The sequence below is a fragment of the Hydra viridissima genome, unplaced genomic scaffold (assembly GCF_058129835.1).
Source record: "Hydra viridissima isolate aposymbiotic clone 2 unplaced genomic scaffold, HvirCarnegie_v1 scaffold_18, whole genome shotgun sequence".
Taxonomy (NCBI): domain Eukaryota; kingdom Metazoa; phylum Cnidaria; class Hydrozoa; order Anthoathecata; family Hydridae; genus Hydra; species Hydra viridissima.
The window spans coordinates 1633454-1651410 of record NW_028324317.1 but is presented as its reverse complement, the minus strand read 5'-3'; the positions used below and the strand labels follow the sequence as shown (position 1 = coordinate 1651410).

Sequence of the window (17957 nt, the reverse complement as noted above, 5' to 3'; positions counted from 1 at the left end):
TCATTAAATTTTACAGAGTTTCATTTAAACAATCAAAATATTAGGCGAATCACTTAATATAAATTGGCGGATCACTTTGTTTTTTGGTAGAACTATCATTAAAACTTATAGAGTTAGACTTAAGCAATCAAAATATTAGGCGTATCACTTCATAAAGTTTGGCGGATCTCTTGATATAATTTGGCGGATCACCTTGTCTTTTTGTAAAACAATCGTTAAAATTGAAGGAGTTTGATTCAAATAATCAAAATATTAGGCGGATCACTTGATATAAGTTGGCGGATCACCTTGTTTTTTTGTAAAATAATCATTAAAATTGAAGGAGTTTGATTCAAATAATCAAAATATTAGGCGGATCACTTGATATAAATTGGCGGATCACCTTGTTTTTTTGTAAAACAATCGTTAAAATTGAAGGAGTTTGATTCAAATAATCAAAATATTAGGCGGATCACTTGATATAAGTTGGCGGATCACCTTGTTTTTTTGTAAAACAATCATTAAAATTGAAGGAGTTCGATTCAAACAATCATAATATTAGGCGGATCACTTGATATAAGCTGGCGGATCACCTTGTTTTTTTGTAAACCAATCATTAAAATTAAAGGAGTTCGATTCAAACAATTATAATATTAGGCGGATCACTTGATATAAATTGGCGGATCACCTTGTTTTTTTGTAAAACAATCGTTAAAATTGAAGGAGTTTGATTCAAATAATCAAAATATTAGGCGGATCACTTGATATAAATTGGCGGATCACCTTGTTTTTTTGTAAAACAATCATTAAAATTGAAGGAGTTCGATTCAAACAATCATAATATTAGGCGGATCACTTGATATAAATTGGCGGATCACTTGATACAAATTGGTGGATCACGTTGTTTTTTGAGTTCATAAAATTTATAAAATATTATAAACTTATATACTTTTTTTTGTCGTTTAATAAAATTGTAATATGCAAATTCCTTCTAAATATTATATCGTTAGTGAATTTAAACTATATCTGAATCGTTTTTTTTAATGAAATATAACTCGCTTTAGTAACGTTTAAATGATCCGCCCCGCCGTTTGTACCGTTTAAATGATCCGCCCCGCTGATCCGCTCCGCCCCGCCGTTTGTACCTACTCCTTAATACGGCATCATCAAAATTTAATCCTGAATTAACAATCTTTTTAAAAAAAACTATTTAAATAATGAAAATTGGTTTACTTAATCAATAATGATTATTATTAATATTTTTATTAAAATATCCTCAACAAACCATTTACAAAACGGCCTTTTCATTATTTGAAAGTAATTTTTATTTATTTCATGGTCATAATGCGCATGCTCAGGGAATAGAAATCGAAAGCGATGTAAACATTGAAAAATTTATGATTAGTCAATTACTGTCCTTTTGACATTTTCTCAGATAAAATCGCAAATATAAATCTTCTGAAAAAATGTAAGTTGGGGATAATTCCTATCATAAACAATTGTTCTTTAAAGTCCTCAAAATTTAATTGCACGAACGTAAACAACTAAAACTGCAGCTGGTCAGCAGCGCTAAAATTAAGAATTTTAAAGACAAATTCTGACCTTAATAATTTCTTAGTAACATTTTTTTATCATTTAATGAAGTTTAGTATTTAAACAACATAACGAGGCAACTTTAACTAAGCATACAATTTGCGTTACGTTGACGGCCTACAAATGATGATAAAAAAGGTTACTACCTTTAGTTGATTCAAAACTTTGTGGAAGTTTTACAACTTAAGCTGTTAAAATTGTTTACAAATAGTTTTTATATCAAAGTTTTTTCCTTTAGATAGAACTACACGACACAAATTTGAAATTCATGTGCAAAATATATGGAAAATGACTTCACAGTAACCAATGAGTAACAGACTAAATTCGAAATAAAAGAAGTTTTTTTTTTATTTATTTATTTATTTTTTTTCAAATTTAGAGAAAAAGAAAATGTTTCCTTAAGCCGAATATGTCATAAATGTTGTAGCACAATTAACAATGCCGATTTTTAAAAATGACGTCACTGTCTTTATTTTCTGACTGTTTACACAGTAGCAACTGTATAACGTGTCAAATTGCTGAGCAACAAGGAAGGGGAGCAAAGATACTTGATCATTTTGTAAGAAGAGATAAATAAATTTTGGGCAGTTTCTATATTTACTGCAGGAAAAAAAAAAGTTAAATATTTATATACAGTATAAGTCAAATAGACTAAAACTTAAAATGCCTTAAATCCTTACATAGAGCTCGGACTATGTTGTATATGTAATAAAATTTAATATGTAATAAAAATTAAAATAATAATAAAGTTATATGTAATAAAATAATAAAATACCAAACTATTTTTTACACTGAAACAATGTGAACAATTGCATTGTTTTTATTTTCTTAATAAAATATTTTACCCATAACACAAATAAAATTTTACCCACAATGCAAGTAAAATTAAAAAAAAAACTGTGATGACTCGATATGATGACACATCTTTGTTCTGAATACAGAATAAAATCAATTGTATTAAAAGAATATCAACTAAAGGGTGTTTTTTTTAGAGGTATAGAACTTTGAATTGCAAAAAAAAACAACGATGGATTATTCGATTGACAAGAATTTTTTTTTGTTAGAAAGATAATCTTGTGGCATTACATTTTAAATATTATTTCTGGCATATGACCGCTACGGCTGGCTCGGATGTAGTCCAATCTGGACGTCCAATTTTTGATGACTTTTTCCAACATTTGTGGCCGTATATCGGCAATAACACGGCGAATGTTGTCTTCCAAATGGTCAAGCGTTTGTGGCTTATCCGCATAGACCAATGACTTTACATAGCCCCACAGAAAGTAGTCTAGCGGTGTTAAATCACAAGCGGTGTTAAATCACAAGCGGTGTTAAATCATATTTTAACTTAAATGTTAAGTTAAAATATTTTGCAATATATTTTCTCAATTTATTGATTAAAATATTGATAAAAAATAATAATCGCCTATTTTTTAACGCCGTTTTTTAGATTAAGTTGTTAAAAACGGCTCAGGCAGTTAGGAGAACAATCCAACTGTTTATTTTTTTAAATAAAAACATACCGTGGTGTGACCTAACAAAGTCCTATGCTTTAAGAAAGTCCTAAATTAAAAATTGACAAATTTCGTATATATAAAAGAATCATTTGCGGAAAATAATTCTGTTGTTTAAACTAGATATCTAGTTAGATAAAATAACTAAATTTTTTTCTTTAAATGTTTATTTTATGTATACGAAACTTGTCATTTCTTAAATTAGGACTTTCTTAAAGCATAGGACTTTGTTAGGTCACACTACGGTAAGCGCTCCAAAATACTTTTATTTTTTTAAAAAAGAAAAAGTTATTCTTTAAATATTCGTAACAATTGTGGTTTATTCGATTAAAACTCATTATTAAAGTCCGCTTTTTTAATAATAAAAAATACTTATGTGATTAAAATATCGTCTAGCTGAAATGTTGCCGCTAATTGTAGCGAATGGAAACTTTCGCTACCGGTTTCGGCCGAAACCGAACTCAAAATTTCTGCTTCGACAACCTTTTACTTATTCTGTTTCGGGAAAAATTACGGTTCAAACTACTACTGTAATGAACCAAAACTTTTTATAGGGAGGTTTTTTCTTTAAGTTTAGAAAACTTGTTTTTATTTAGTGTGGGATCATGATGATTTCCTAATTATATTGATGTTTTAATCGTTTGTGGGTAAATCAATTATCAATTACAAAAATTGAAGTAATTATTAATTGAAATCACGTGACAATTGAATCAAGTTACTATTCTCAAATCATTCTTTAAGCAATCATCAAATAATAAAATATTTTCACATGTTCTATTTTTTATCAAATCATGTTACATACTGATCGTTTAAATGCCTTATGTCCCATAAATCATTACAAAAACAAATCTATTTTATCTTTTCAAATATTTATTTATTCAAACAAATTTGAATGATAAAAAAATGTCATAGTTATGGAGTTTTTGAAGATTTTTGTTATTATTATCATATATATATATATATATACCCAGCAAACATGTCAGCGTTGAATCAACGTTGAAAACCGGTCGCAGCGTAGAAAAAGCGTTACAGTGACAAAAACAACGTCTTTTCAACGTTGAATCAATGTCCGTTTTTGTATACTAAATCGCGGTAAATTGAAACGTTGAATAAGCGTTGAAATTGTAACGTAATTTAGCTTCTCAAAATAAAACGTTTATTCAACGTGGAATCACTTTACGCAAAAAAGCCACTTTAAAACGTTTCAAAATTTATGCTTTTTATCAACGTTAAAATTAAACCGCTTTTTAAACGTTACATTTTCAACGTTGAAAAAGCGTTTAAATTTCAACGTATATTATCTTCTCAAAAAATCGCGTTTATTCAACGTTGAATAAATGTACGCAAATAATCACAGTAAAAACGTCGCAAAGTTTAAGGTTTATCAACGTTACACATTAGCTGCTTTTTCAACGTATTAAAGTTATTTATAAAACAACGTTTATTCAACGTTACATATACCAACGTTGAAAATGTGGTAATTAAAAAACGTTGAAAAAGTGTTTTTTTGCCAACGTTAATAAAACGTTGCTTTTGCAACGTTGAGGAAGTAGCAAATTGACAATTTTTGTCTCATTGATGCCGCCATTACAAAAATAATTTGCCGTAATGGAAAGGCAAGGAAAACTTAACAGAATGCATGCAGATGGTATAAAGAATATTTTAAAGATTTATTTTATAACCTATTTTTATTGCGACTAATTTAAAACTTTTAGATTTTATATCAAATTGTATATAATATACATAAATCTCAGGGTAAATTCGATTTATTCAGGTTATTTTTGTCTACATTTTTATTTTATTTTAAGTTGACCATTTTAATAAAGTGCTGAACTTTTTAAAAAAAGTTATTTCTTAGTTAGAAATAGTACCTCATTTTAATAATGTTCAGATGTACAAAGTAATATCAAAACTAATAATATATAATAAGTCAGACTAAATTTAGTATGTTAATAGACTAAATTTTAGAGACATGTTGTGTGTTTGTTTGTCTGTATAATATATACATGCTTTTTTTAAAATTTCACATAAATGTATACAAATATAATTTTCAGCTCAGTCAGTAGCAAACTTTGGACATTTTAAAATTAGTTGTTGGAGTAATAAATCATTAAAAAACTTTTGGTTAGAGGAGGAATTTAAGTGGGCAAACATCCTGTGGTAGAAAAGTTTTTCAAAGATTTTCAAAACATGACAGCTATTTGTATATATACACGTAAATTATATATATATATATATATATATATATATATATATATATATATATATATATATATATATATATATATATATATATATATATATATACACACACACACACACACACACACAATGGCTGATGATTGTCGAAAGGCATGAAACTCAGAGTTCCATAAAAAGGTGTTTTTATTCATTTTAATAAATATATATATATATATATATATATATATATATATATATATATATATATATATATATATATATATATATATATATATATTTATATATAGGGCTACCATAGTCCTGATTTTCATCAAGACTGTCCTGATTTGAAGGGTCTGTCCTGACTGTCCTGATCAGGTGCCAAAATGTCCTGATTTTAAAAAACCATAACAAAAAAGAAAAAAATATCATTTTGACAAAAACTAAAAAATAAAGCAAAGAGAAAAATGGTGACTTGGCAACTCCAACTTCTCCATTCAATTTTTACTATTTTCTTGCAATTTTAGGCAGTGCTGGCAGAAATGACAGTGGTAGCAGACATGATAAGGCAGTACTTTACTTTTGTTTTTGCTGGTTTGGTACTTTCCACTTTTACGAAGTTTCTACTTCGTGACAGAGGGTTTTTTAGTGTTAAACTTTTACTTTAACTTAAAGTAAAAAAAAATCCCAATCTTCAAGAAATAATTCTTGTAGTCATTACAAAAATGTAAAATAAAGCTGGTTTTTAATGTTGTATTTTTTGTCATTTTCACTTTTAGTGTGACGAGCTTTTGTCCTGATTTAGACTTTCTGCTTATTTTTATTTGTCCTGATTTGACAGGTTAAAAAAGACATGATGTCCTGATTTTTCCAAAATTTCATATGGTACCCCTATATATATATATATATATATATATATATATATATATATATATATATATATATATATATATATATATATATATATATATATATATATATATATATATATATATATATATATATATATATATATATATATATATATATATATATATATGTAAATAAAAAAAATGATATCTATTTATTTTTAAAATTAGATCGAAACAGAGGCAGTTGTTATATCTTGTTGGGTAAAAGATGGTTGGTTATTTTGGCCAACTGGTGTTCATGTAATGAAAGCTGCCTATAATAAGTTTCCAATTGATGATTCCTTAAACAAGCTCAGAGTTAAAAGAATTAAAGTAACTGGAGGTCATTAAATTTTACTGTATTCATTGCTATTTTAATTGTTAAATATGAATAAAAAAAACTATTATTAATGTTTTATATTAATAGTGAAGTACATCATCAAATAAACTTTTTTCTTTCTAATTTGGGAAAAGTAATATTTTGAATCTGTTTATTTTATTATTATTGCCTAGATATATATTGTAATCTGTTTACACTTATTCTACATTTTAGTTTTTACATTTATTGTTTATATTTATTTTACTAAGTAATTACTAATAGATAAAGAAGTATGTGAAGGATTTAATTTCATGACTCTGGAATGAGGAATCTGAAGAGGAATGTGAGTAATTATGTTTGTGAATAATTGTGTTTCTTTTTGGATTTGTCTTTTCTTTGTTTTTTATATGGTAAAGAATAAAAAAAAAAGAATTGTATGTATTAAAAAAAAAAAAATGTATATACATGCTTAATAAATTGCATTTTTTTTTTTAGAATTTCAGAAAAAGGTTTTTAAACAACTTTTAGAAATTAAAAGTATGGTAAAGGATCTTCAAAATGTTTCTTTAGTTGTATGCAAAGATCTGCAAATAAATGCATTGAGTTCAATAGAACAACTTATTGAGCTAGATACTACATTAAATGACAGTGTCATTTTTTCTAAATGGGTTAGTTGCCCTGTTGCTATTGCTAGTTTGATTTTTTGGATTTTTTGAATTTTTCTTTATGTTGTCATGGTAAATTCATTTATATTATTAACTGAAAAGTTGATTAAACAATATAATTTTATTTTATTTATTATAATTTGTCATTCTATACATAATTACTTTTCGTTTTTTCAACTTTCAATGTTTTTTAATTTGTTTAAAAATGTAAGGGATTTTATAAAAGATTGCCTTTTATTATATAATTATTTAAACATTGATTAAAGATTTTTTTGAAAGCAGGTATCACAAATAGCAAAAATTGGTGGAGTTAACTTAAAAGATAATGTAAAATATGTTATTGAGCGGTAGGTAAATTTTCTACACCTTTCCAAGCCGAAATGGGAATGGTTTTTAATGGATAATTTAAAAAGTGTTTGCGAAATATATTTATTATGTTAAATATAATTATACGCTTTTTTAAGCATATCATTACATGTTTCTTTCCTGTAGCATGAATGTTGTATTGTACAATATTGTAAATATTGATTCAAATAATTACTAACTTTTTAGGCTGTTAACAATCGAGTTGCGCTGTTTGTTAAACATGAAGGGGCAACCAATTCTACGAACAAAACCAAACAAAAGTTTGCTTTTTCAAAGACAAAATTGTATCGTGTTTTAGTTGGTAATATGTTTTGTTTAAACTTTTTAAGTATGCAGATTTTTACTAATAGCATTTAAGCAAGAAGTTTGAATTTTATATTTTAAAGAGTGTCTCAAAAAGATACCCAGATGAAGCAGGGATTTATGAAGCTGTAAAATCAATTATGAAATATTCGCCAATAAATTTTTGTAGAAAGCAGAAATCAGAAGTTTAGAGTTTTTTAATGACATTTTAGGATATGATATGATTTTGTTTGTGTCTTGTGTAAAGCGCTTTTTCTAAAATATACGTTTATTTATTTAATCTTTCATTGTATTATAAATTGTTTTATTGATAGTAAAAGTTTGTTATATATATATATATATATATATATATATATATATATATATATATATATATATATATATATATATATATATATATATATATTATAGTTATATATATTTATAGTTATATATATTTATATTTATATATATTTATTTTTACTTTATAAATTTATTTATAATCATACTAATTCATTAACGTTTTTTTTTTACATTTGCTATCAGACCACTAATGATAAAAGTTTTATTTTTTGGTTTAGATTCTGTATCTCAATGATATCCTGGCCTATCGATACGATATCCTGTAAATTGTATTTTTATATATTGTATAAATGTATATACAGACACTCACACTCATAAATCTTTGAAAAAATATTTATATTTTTATATATATCTATGAATTGTATATTTTAGGCTTTTTTTATATTTATCATTCTATATTACTGTTGTTTTAAAAATCGATTTTGAAAATATTGCAAGTGTAGAGTTCAACATACAATTTTGTTTTATTTGCCAATTCAATATATATATATATATATATATATATATATATATATATATATATATATATATATATATATATATATATATATATATATATATATATATATATATATATATATATATATATATATATATATATATATATATATATATATATATATATATATATATATATATATATATATATATATATATATATATATATATATATATGTAAGCGTTGATTCAACGTTATATTTCAACCTTTATTCGACGTCTTTGAGTAACGTTAAATCGACGTTTTACTATCAACGTTACAAATCCTTGCAAAATCGACTGCTTTAACAACGTTTAAGCAACGCTTTTTTAGTAACGTTTTTTCAACGTTATGTTGCGACGTTTATGCAACGCTATTTAAGTAACATTTTTTCAACGTTTAGTTGCGACCTTTTTGTAACGTCTTTTAGTAACGTTTTTTCAACGTTACGCAACAACGTTTAATCAACGTGTCTTTAACAGCGTTACATATCTTTGCAAAATCGATTACTTTGTCAACGTTTCCGCAACATCTTTTGCGACCGGTTTTCAACGTTGATTCAACGCTGACATGTTTGCTGGGTATATATATATATATATATATTTGATAATAATAACAAAAATCTTCAAAATTTGTCAATTTTTAATTTAGGACTTTCTTAAAGCACAGGACTTTGTTAGGTCACACAACGGTATGTTTTTATTTAAAAAAAAATAAACAGTTGGATTGTTCTATAGAGATATATATAGAGATAAGTTGTTCCGTTGCGAAATTTGTTAGAACGTTATGTTAATAATTTTGATAGTTGTTTGTAACAACTATCAAAATTATTAATTCCGTAATCTTGTTGGTTTTTATGACGTTTTTGAGGGATATTGTCAAGTATAAAAGAAGGACTAAATTTGTAAAGATAGGTTTTTGTTTGAAGAGAATATTGTTGTCATCTCATCGATGTGTTGCGAGAAAACTACAATATCGATCGATAGATAGATGCATTTGAATAATATATAAGTTTTTGTAATAAGTTATGAGACACTGTTAAGTAAAATAGTTATTTCATGTTATTTTGATATTGATTTGGCTTTCATGTTTCAGATTGTTTCGATTTCGGCTTCACTCAAACTTCGGTTTCGGTTTTGGTTACGGTTTTAATTACGGTTCTACTGAACCGAAATTAACTAGCTAATTGTAATAAAAACGTTTTTAAAAACTCTCTGGGAAAAAGTTTTTGGGATACTCTTTAAATTACTTAGATGTACATAATTAGGCTCTTAAAATAAATTTTTTTTTATAAGGAGAGATATTAAAATTTTAGTTTGAATTAGTATTAAATTTGTAATTGAACAACATTTTGAAGAATGCCAAGGTCAAGGAGCGAAATTTGGAATCACTTTGATGAAGAGTTCAGTACTACACCAGATGAAGAGCGACTTGTTACTGCAAAATGCAAGTATTGTTTTGCAATTTGCAAGTTGGCGGACAGGAACACATCTGGCATGAGATCACATTTGACAAGGAAGCATCCTGTTCAGTTTGCAGCCCTGGAGGAAAATCGCCATGTTGCTTTTGATGAGTTAAAACAGGTGCAATAAAGTTTACAAACGTTTTTACTTTTTTAATTTAAATATTAACTTTTATTTTCATATGTGTTAGTTATTATTACTATTACAATACCAAGATGTAACAAGATTTAACGATAAATATCAATAACTTTTGATAAATGCTGATGAATGTTTCAATATTAGGTATTTTAATGGGTTTCATATTAATTTTTAGACCTACAATGAAGACGAGGCTTATGAGCAGATCCGAGATGATAAGACACCATTAATGTTGGGCAGTAGAGTTAAACGAGGAAGACTTTCCGGACCATCAGCAGAAAAGGTCCAAAATCTAAAGCATTGGGTCAAATATAAGCCACAAGACAACGAACAGCTCAGAGGAGACATTGAAATTGTCAAGTTTTTGGCCCGTTTAAATTTGCCATTCTCTTTGGTTGAACATGAAGCTTTTAAAGATTTTGTTCACTACTGCAACCCAAAAATGAATGTGAAGGCTGCAACAACATACTCCCGGTTCAAGTACGAAAAATTTTAATTGTTTTAAATAAAATTTTATTGTGGGGAGTCAATTCAATGGGAGTTCCAAGAGAACTAAATTTTTTAAAAAGCTACTTTTTTAAGACCAATCCACACCAATTTTTTTTTGGGTTATCTTAGTAGGTAACCATATTGATATGTAACGAGAAATACCAATAATTTTTTATTTTAATTTTAGGTTGCCGTTGTTGTACAAAAATGTGAAAATCTGTGTGGATGACATTCTAAAGGAGGAATTGCCAAAGACCGCTGGATTTGCAATCTCAACTGACCTCTGGCAAAGTAGAAACAATGATGCATACCAAGCCAGTACATTGCACTATGTGAGTGAAGACTTCCGATTAAGGATGTTTGTGATTGGAGTTTCTCCGTTTTCCGGACGACATACAGCTGAAGCCATTGCTCTTCGTCTGGATAAGTATGTTTTAGTATTTAATTTTTGTTAGGTTAAAATTTCTGTAAATTAAGTTAATCGTTTGAATTATTTAGATAAGCAAAATCCGCCATTTAGTTTAAAATTAATGTCACAAATTAATACTTTTATTTATATCTAAAATAACAACAAAAGTATTAGTTTATATTTTAAAACATCAAAAAGCAAACAACTAATTTTACTTTGCTTTTCAGGAATGTCTCAGAGTTGGCCGGAAATAATGGAGTTTCGTCCGTTGTGTGTGTCCATGATTCAGCCGCTAATATGAAGGCGGCAATTAGCAAGTGCAATTTTGTAGATGCATCTCTTTTGTGTGCTGATCATCTTTTGAATTTGGCAGTTGAAGCAACTGTCAAAGAAACAAAAGGTTTTGACAGTTTGGATCTTCACGAAGCAATCCAAAGAGCAACTGAATTAAGTTCAAGATGCCACAAGTCATCTTTGTCTGAGCAAAGAATTAAAAAAGAGGTAACTAGTTTAACATCTTTTTTCGCTTTTATAGTAATTTAGTTTATAGTTTAATACAATACAAGCGCAATATAAACTTCTTAGTACACTTTGCGTGACAAAATTTTTCAACTGATAAAATGTTAACATTTAAAAAGTAAAAACATAACATAGTTAATATCAGTTTTATATTATAGTAAATAGTACTAATCAACTTTTATGTTATGTTTCTTATAATTCTACTTTAATTTTTAGCTAAAGCTGTTGCTTGATGACAGTGATGTTGTTAGCAAGGATAAGTTGAAATTTGTAAAAATCATCACTCCTGTGAAAACACGCTGGAATTCAACTTTTATGATGTTGGAAAGCATTGTAAAAATGCGTCGTATCCTCAGCTCCATTAGAGACATTCCTGGAAAAGATGACACCAAACTAGCTCCAGTCATTCCTTCAGAAGATGAATTCAATCTTTATGACGAAATTTTGCCTATTCTGAGGAGAGTTGCTGAGATTTCAGAATGTTTCTCTGCAGACAAAGAAGTAAGCATTCACCTCGTTATCTCAAACATTTACACACTGAGGCACAAATGCCTGGATTTCATCAAGGCTGGTGCGGCATCACCGACAGCACAAATGTTTCACCAAAAGCTGGTGGAAAACTTGGATGTTCGTTTTCCGGACATTGGTTGTCAAAACCTTTTTTACTCTGTTGCCAACTTGCTTAATCCCTTGTACAAGGGAAGAGCTCTGAAAAAACTGGGTGGATTTGATGAAGCCTATGAGGCACTGATTACTCAATCCAATGCTTATCAGGAATGGATTGCTGCAACAACATTATTTAATGAACGGTTACATGCTGAAATCCAAGGTCATGTTTCGGAAGATGATCCTTTCTATAATGTTGGAATGGAAGAAGCTCCTGCACTTATGACTTCCTATTCTGGTCCGGCTCCTCCTCCAAAGTCGGACATTGTCACTGAATGGGAAATATTTCAAAAACTCCCAGGGGTTGTTGGTGTGGACGTGCTGGAATTTTGGAGAGCAAATAAATACAAATTTCCTCTCCTTGCTCAAGCTGCTAAAAAATGGCTATGTGTACCTGCTTCCTCAGCATCTTCAGAAAGAGCTTTTAGTGCCGGTGGTGGAATTGTCTCTTATAAAAGAACAAAATTGCAGCCTGAACAAGTTGAAAAATTGTTGTACATTCAGCAAAACTACCCTAAGGTCCAGATCAAAAGATGGCTTCTAACCAGTCGGGATGAAAAAGAAGAATTGTTTGAAGAGGCTTCTACCAATAACTCTCAGAATTCAGCTGCTTCAAGTCAGGGACTTCCTACTTCAACTCTTACATCAGCAGTTGAAATGGATGACTAACTTAAATTGGTTCATTGCCTTAGTGGCGTCATTGGTTTATTTTACTGCTTAAAGTTTATAAAATTTGCCATATAGTGATTTAGTGATTTCAATAAACCTTGACTTTGAGATTAAATTTTAATCTTTTTCTTATATTAAGTCACAGGCACAAACCTTAACGTGTTAAACATGTCACGTCAACAATTTATCAAGTAAAAAATTATTTTTTGTTTTTAGCTGTTTTTTGCTTCAACTTAAGTCTTGAATAAATTAAAAAATCAAAATTACAAATAAAGTTTTGTTTATTTCTTTTTTTTACATTAAATAGTGCACTTGTCAGCAATTTTATGACAGTATTTAGGTTTTTAAAAAAATTATTTTTTTAGTCGGAAAAAATAATATCGTAATGAATCGATAAGTATCGTTATCGTTTGAGTTACGATATGAGTTACGATATTTAGGTAATTGACCGATAAATATCGTAATGAATCGATAAATATCGAAACTTTATCGTGCAAACTTTTTGGGTACGATATTATCGTAATATAAAAAAACTTACGATACGCACATTCCGATACCTTATCGTATCGTATCATAATACGATATGTTTCGATACGCAGACCCTTAATCGTATATTATACAAATATCATTACACGGAATTTGTTTCAGTAAAAGGTTTTTCCCGTAAAAAAAATCCATTGCCGCTATTGGTTGCGAAGTGCATTTTCCGATAAACGCCCTAAATTCAACGCCTCGACTATTTTTCAAGTTCGACTTTCTCAAGCACGAACTTGAAATTTTCAAGTCTCGTTTACGCATTCGCTTAAGTCAATTTTTCAAGTCTGACTTGACAAAGTCGAACTTGAGATTTCAAGTCGAACTTGACTCAAGTTCGGTTCTTGCATTCCACCCTTATACTTTCATTACAATTATCAATTATGTATGGATCATGAAATGTTCTTATACTATATACTGCTTCGGACTGTCATGAAGTCACAAAAGCAACCTAAGTAACTCCATTACCACGAAAAATATTGAATATATAAATCTTTTGAAAACCATAATGTACTTTCACTTTGGCATCATTTTTAAAGAAGAAACCATGTAACTTATTTTACGAACTTTTATCTACGTAAACTTTTTACCTGCGTTCTATTCAAGAGAAGTTTTTTTCTTAAGGTAAAAGACGAAAACATGTCCTAGAATTATGACTACACTAGTACCTATAGAAATCATATATCCTGTGATCAAACTATGCTAAAATTGTAGATTTAAGAAAATATTCCGAAGTATTTAAGATGTTGCATACGGAGATGTTTTATGAGTTTTTCCGCCACCTCTTTTTTACAATCTTCTTTAAGCATTACCACCTGTTAAACTTAGCTGATATTATTAAATTCGTCGATTTGCTTAGAAAAATTTAGTTAACACGTTGAAGACCGCATTGCAAAATCGTATTTCTCACATTTGGACCGGTATTTTTTTGTTGTTGTTAATTACATATATTATTTTTTAATATTTTTTTAGGGTACAATAATTTGAGGTAGACATTATTTAACCTCTAGATTTATATCAAGTGCCCACGGGTGGTCACGCGGTCCCAGCATGTAAATTTACTCTCGTAGACTGCATGCCCTCGTAGACTGCATGCATAGTACAGTCACTAACTTTTCCCGTATTTATTATAAGACTGTAAAAGGAATCACCAAAATAAGTATTTAATTTGCCAAAATCAATTTTTACTTCATAGGAGCGGAAGATTTTAATGATTTGCCCACAAACTTAAAGACAGCAACTCTTCGAATTATGCATGCATAATGTGAAGTGCTTGCAAGCACTTCACATTTCAGTGGCTGTTGCAACATGCATTCGAATGGGACAAACTCAGGTCAGAGTTCTCTTATCCAACATAAACACCTCAGCATTGTAATAGCTAGCTGTAACTTTATAAAAAATGGCAAAGTGAATTTGCCATTTTTTATAAAGTTACAGCTAGCTATTACAAAGATAGAGAAAATAAGAAAACGAGTTAGCAGCTTAGGATTGTGCCCATTCTGTTAATGCAGGCAAGCATGCATTGATGTAACATATCTTTCGCGTCACTTGTTTACTAAATAATAACCGTTGGCGGTCGCCTTATTTAGTAAATATTAACCGGTGCCATGTAAGATTTATGTTTTAAATGTCATGGAAGCAATACGGAAAGTATCTTCAAGATCACCTTCTCTAAATATCATAAACGCTTATTAATGTTCTATTCATCTTCTTTGATAGCCTTGCCGCATTTTTTTTTTTTGTCGCAAATCATTATCATAAGATCTATTGGTAAAATATTGAACTTTTGAAATGTCTGAAAACTGATAAACAAGAACCCATTGTAGGTTTCGCTCAACTGCCGTTAATCCGAGATATATTTTTTTTATCGAAATAACAAAATTAAGAAATATAATTCAACAGTCCAAGTTTGGTCAAGTTTGTGCGTGACTGAATATTTGCAGATGATATATTTTGCAGCTTTAAATTTTTTGATAAAAGAAGCAGTAATAAAACTGTACAAGGAGTGAGGTATCAGCTGAGGGTAAAAAACTGTACAAGGAGTGAGGTATCAGCTGAGGGTCAAAATAGCAATACTTTGCCAAAACCAATGATTTTCTATCTTTAAGAACTTTATTTTTTTACTCCATCTTTTTTTTGACAACGAGTGAGGGTCAATTAAGCAACGCTTTGGCAAATCAATTTTCAAAAGATCAGTAAACATATGCAAAAGTTTTTCAAAATATGCTTAACAATTTGAAGACCAGATACGTGTTTTCTTCTAAAGGAGAAGTTACGAAAGTCGCGTCTTGCCACCGGTCGACTTTGAATCCCATCTTCCAGACCCTCAGCAAAAACTCTTTGCTGCAAAAATTTCATTTGTCTGGCTACCTTACTAAGATAAAAGTAAAAAAAAAATCGGAACTTGATTAAGATCGGTAAAAATAGGTTAAGTCTAAACCTAAAATTGGTGGCTATTACAACAGAGGGCTAAGTTTAACTTTTGCAACTAACCCTAACCCTAACCAAAACAGATGACCTCATTGATAGTTTTAAATTAAATAATCACAACATAACTTTGAAAACTAGTTACTAAAATTAATTACTATAATTAGTAACTAATTATTACTTAAACCTATTTATATATTGGTTTCTTTGTGAACGGATGGTGTGCTAATTAATAAGAGGCGGTTAGGTTGGTTTAATTGCTACTAATGGTATCTTGTTTAAGATTTCAATTGCATTTAGATTCCTCACATAAGTGCGCAGAGCTTTGTGGATAAAAGATGTTTAGCAACCAAAGAGTAAGTGTCCTGTAATTATATTACCGATTCTTTTTTATTTAAGGTGGTATACTCTCTTAAAAAGTATCTTAGAAATAAAAATTTGTCATCAAAATTAAAATTAACCAAATGAAAGATATTATTAAACAAAATAGATTTGTAAAATGACAGGTGGTTTGGTTTTCATGACAACCACCTATAATGGTTGTCATGAAAATATAAAGGTTATGGATATTTTATTCCTGAAACTGCGTTATCTCAAAATTGACGACGTTTTATAATTTATAAATATTTATAGTTATATAATTTAAGGTTGAATACGTCATATTTAGAACAAATAATTGCTGAAAATTTGGTTAACAACTGATGACTAGATATTGAAATAACTGTGATGAGAGAAACAAGATAAAACAATTCTAATATTTTAGTTAAAAAATAAATCATCAATCTAAAGATAAAAGTAAAACACATAAACACTCAATTCTATTCCTTGTTTTTGCGTTTCATTATCATTTTTGTTTCTTATCGCCTCTGATTGCTTTTCTAGACAACTTTTCTTCGGATTGATTCTCATATGACAAATGGTATAGGCAAATTTTATTTTTGGCAATGCAGTCGTATATAAATTACTAGGAACCATATTAAGTTTTTCAAATGCCATTACGGATGCTTTTCTTCCGATTTTAAAGTTTGCAATAGCACCGAATGTTGCACATTTTTAATGTAACGTGGAACAAAATTTAGCATTCGGTGTTCGTTTCTATAACATCCTAATAAAACTCTCATTTTGGTTTTGAATTTCTTCATGGATTCATTTTGCAAGCAATTCAATTTCCAGCTAACAATATTATATTTGGGTAGTATTTTTAGGGCGTGTTTGTATGGAAAGCGGGCTGGCTCGGCAAACGAGCCAGCCTGTTTGCCGAGATATCAATGTCATCAATATTTTAACTTAATTTTATCTTGCGTTTATATGAATAAACGAGCTAGCCCGGATAGGGAGATCTCACTGTTTTTGCCGAGATCTCGGCAAACGGGCTGGTAAATTTCTTAAATTAATTTGTACGCATGCGTAAAAAGTCTTAGATTTTTTAAATTTGAAAGCTTCCGCTTAAAATAATAAATTTAATAATAAAACTGGCAACATCCGTGTATTTAAAATTTTAGTAGTTTTGCTTTTATAATTTACCAAAGATCCAGTATATTTTAAGTTATATAAAGTAATAGCTACTTTTTTATCTGCTGGTAGAGCTCTAGAGTTAGGCGAAAAAGGGTCAGGAGATAAATAAGGGCTTAACTCTGAAACCAAATTCATGAAAGAAACTGTGAAAGCCTAAAATTTGTTTTCCATACATCAATGGGAGCTACAACAGTTATTATATTATGCCACCTTAAATCAGTTCTGTCAGTTTTAAACCAGCAACTACGATTTTTTCTTTTAAGGCGCCTCCCTCTTGCTTGTTTCATCTTTTGAAGTGAATGTGCTCGTTTTCGTAAAAGACTAATATTTAAAAAATTGTTAAATTTAAATTTGTGAAGCTTATATAATACAATTAGGCTTTTAAGAAGCATTATTTGTGTTATAATACCAGTTAAACATATTGTTAAAATGCAATGTGTTTTGTCGCTAGCCGCCATCTTTAAAGTTATTATTTTACCGATAAAGAGGCCAGCCCTG

At 28.9% G+C, this 17957-nt stretch overlaps 1 protein-coding gene across 12 annotated transcripts; it reads left to right on the top strand.

The window, feature by feature from the left end:
- Window positions 1-4302: 4302 nt before the first annotated feature.
- LOC149876774 (uncharacterized) lies at window positions 4303-8603 on the top strand. Of its 12 annotated transcripts, XM_090074992.1 has the most exons (8): window positions 4310-4734; window positions 5795-5835; window positions 6047-6108; window positions 6347-6500; window positions 6972-7144; window positions 7421-7488; window positions 7694-7808; window positions 8371-8598. In XM_090074992.1, the coding sequence occupies exons 4-7, from the start codon at window positions 6422-6424 to the stop codon at window positions 7803-7805; spliced, it is 432 nt and encodes a 143-aa protein (XP_089931118.1). In that variant the 5' UTR covers window positions 4310-4734; window positions 5795-5835; window positions 6047-6108; window positions 6347-6421; the 3' UTR covers window positions 7806-7808; window positions 8371-8598. The 12 variants fall into 12 exon arrangements, with proteins under 12 accessions (XP_089931109.1, XP_089931117.1, XP_089931116.1 ...); XM_090074988.1 differs by lacking the exon at window positions 6047-6108 and having other exon boundaries at window positions 4305-4734; window positions 5795-5838; window positions 7047-7144; window positions 8371-8603; XM_090074982.1 differs by lacking the exon at window positions 6047-6108 and having other exon boundaries at window positions 4306-4734; window positions 5795-5838; window positions 8371-8601.
- The last annotated feature ends 9354 nt before the right edge of the window (window positions 8604-17957 follow it).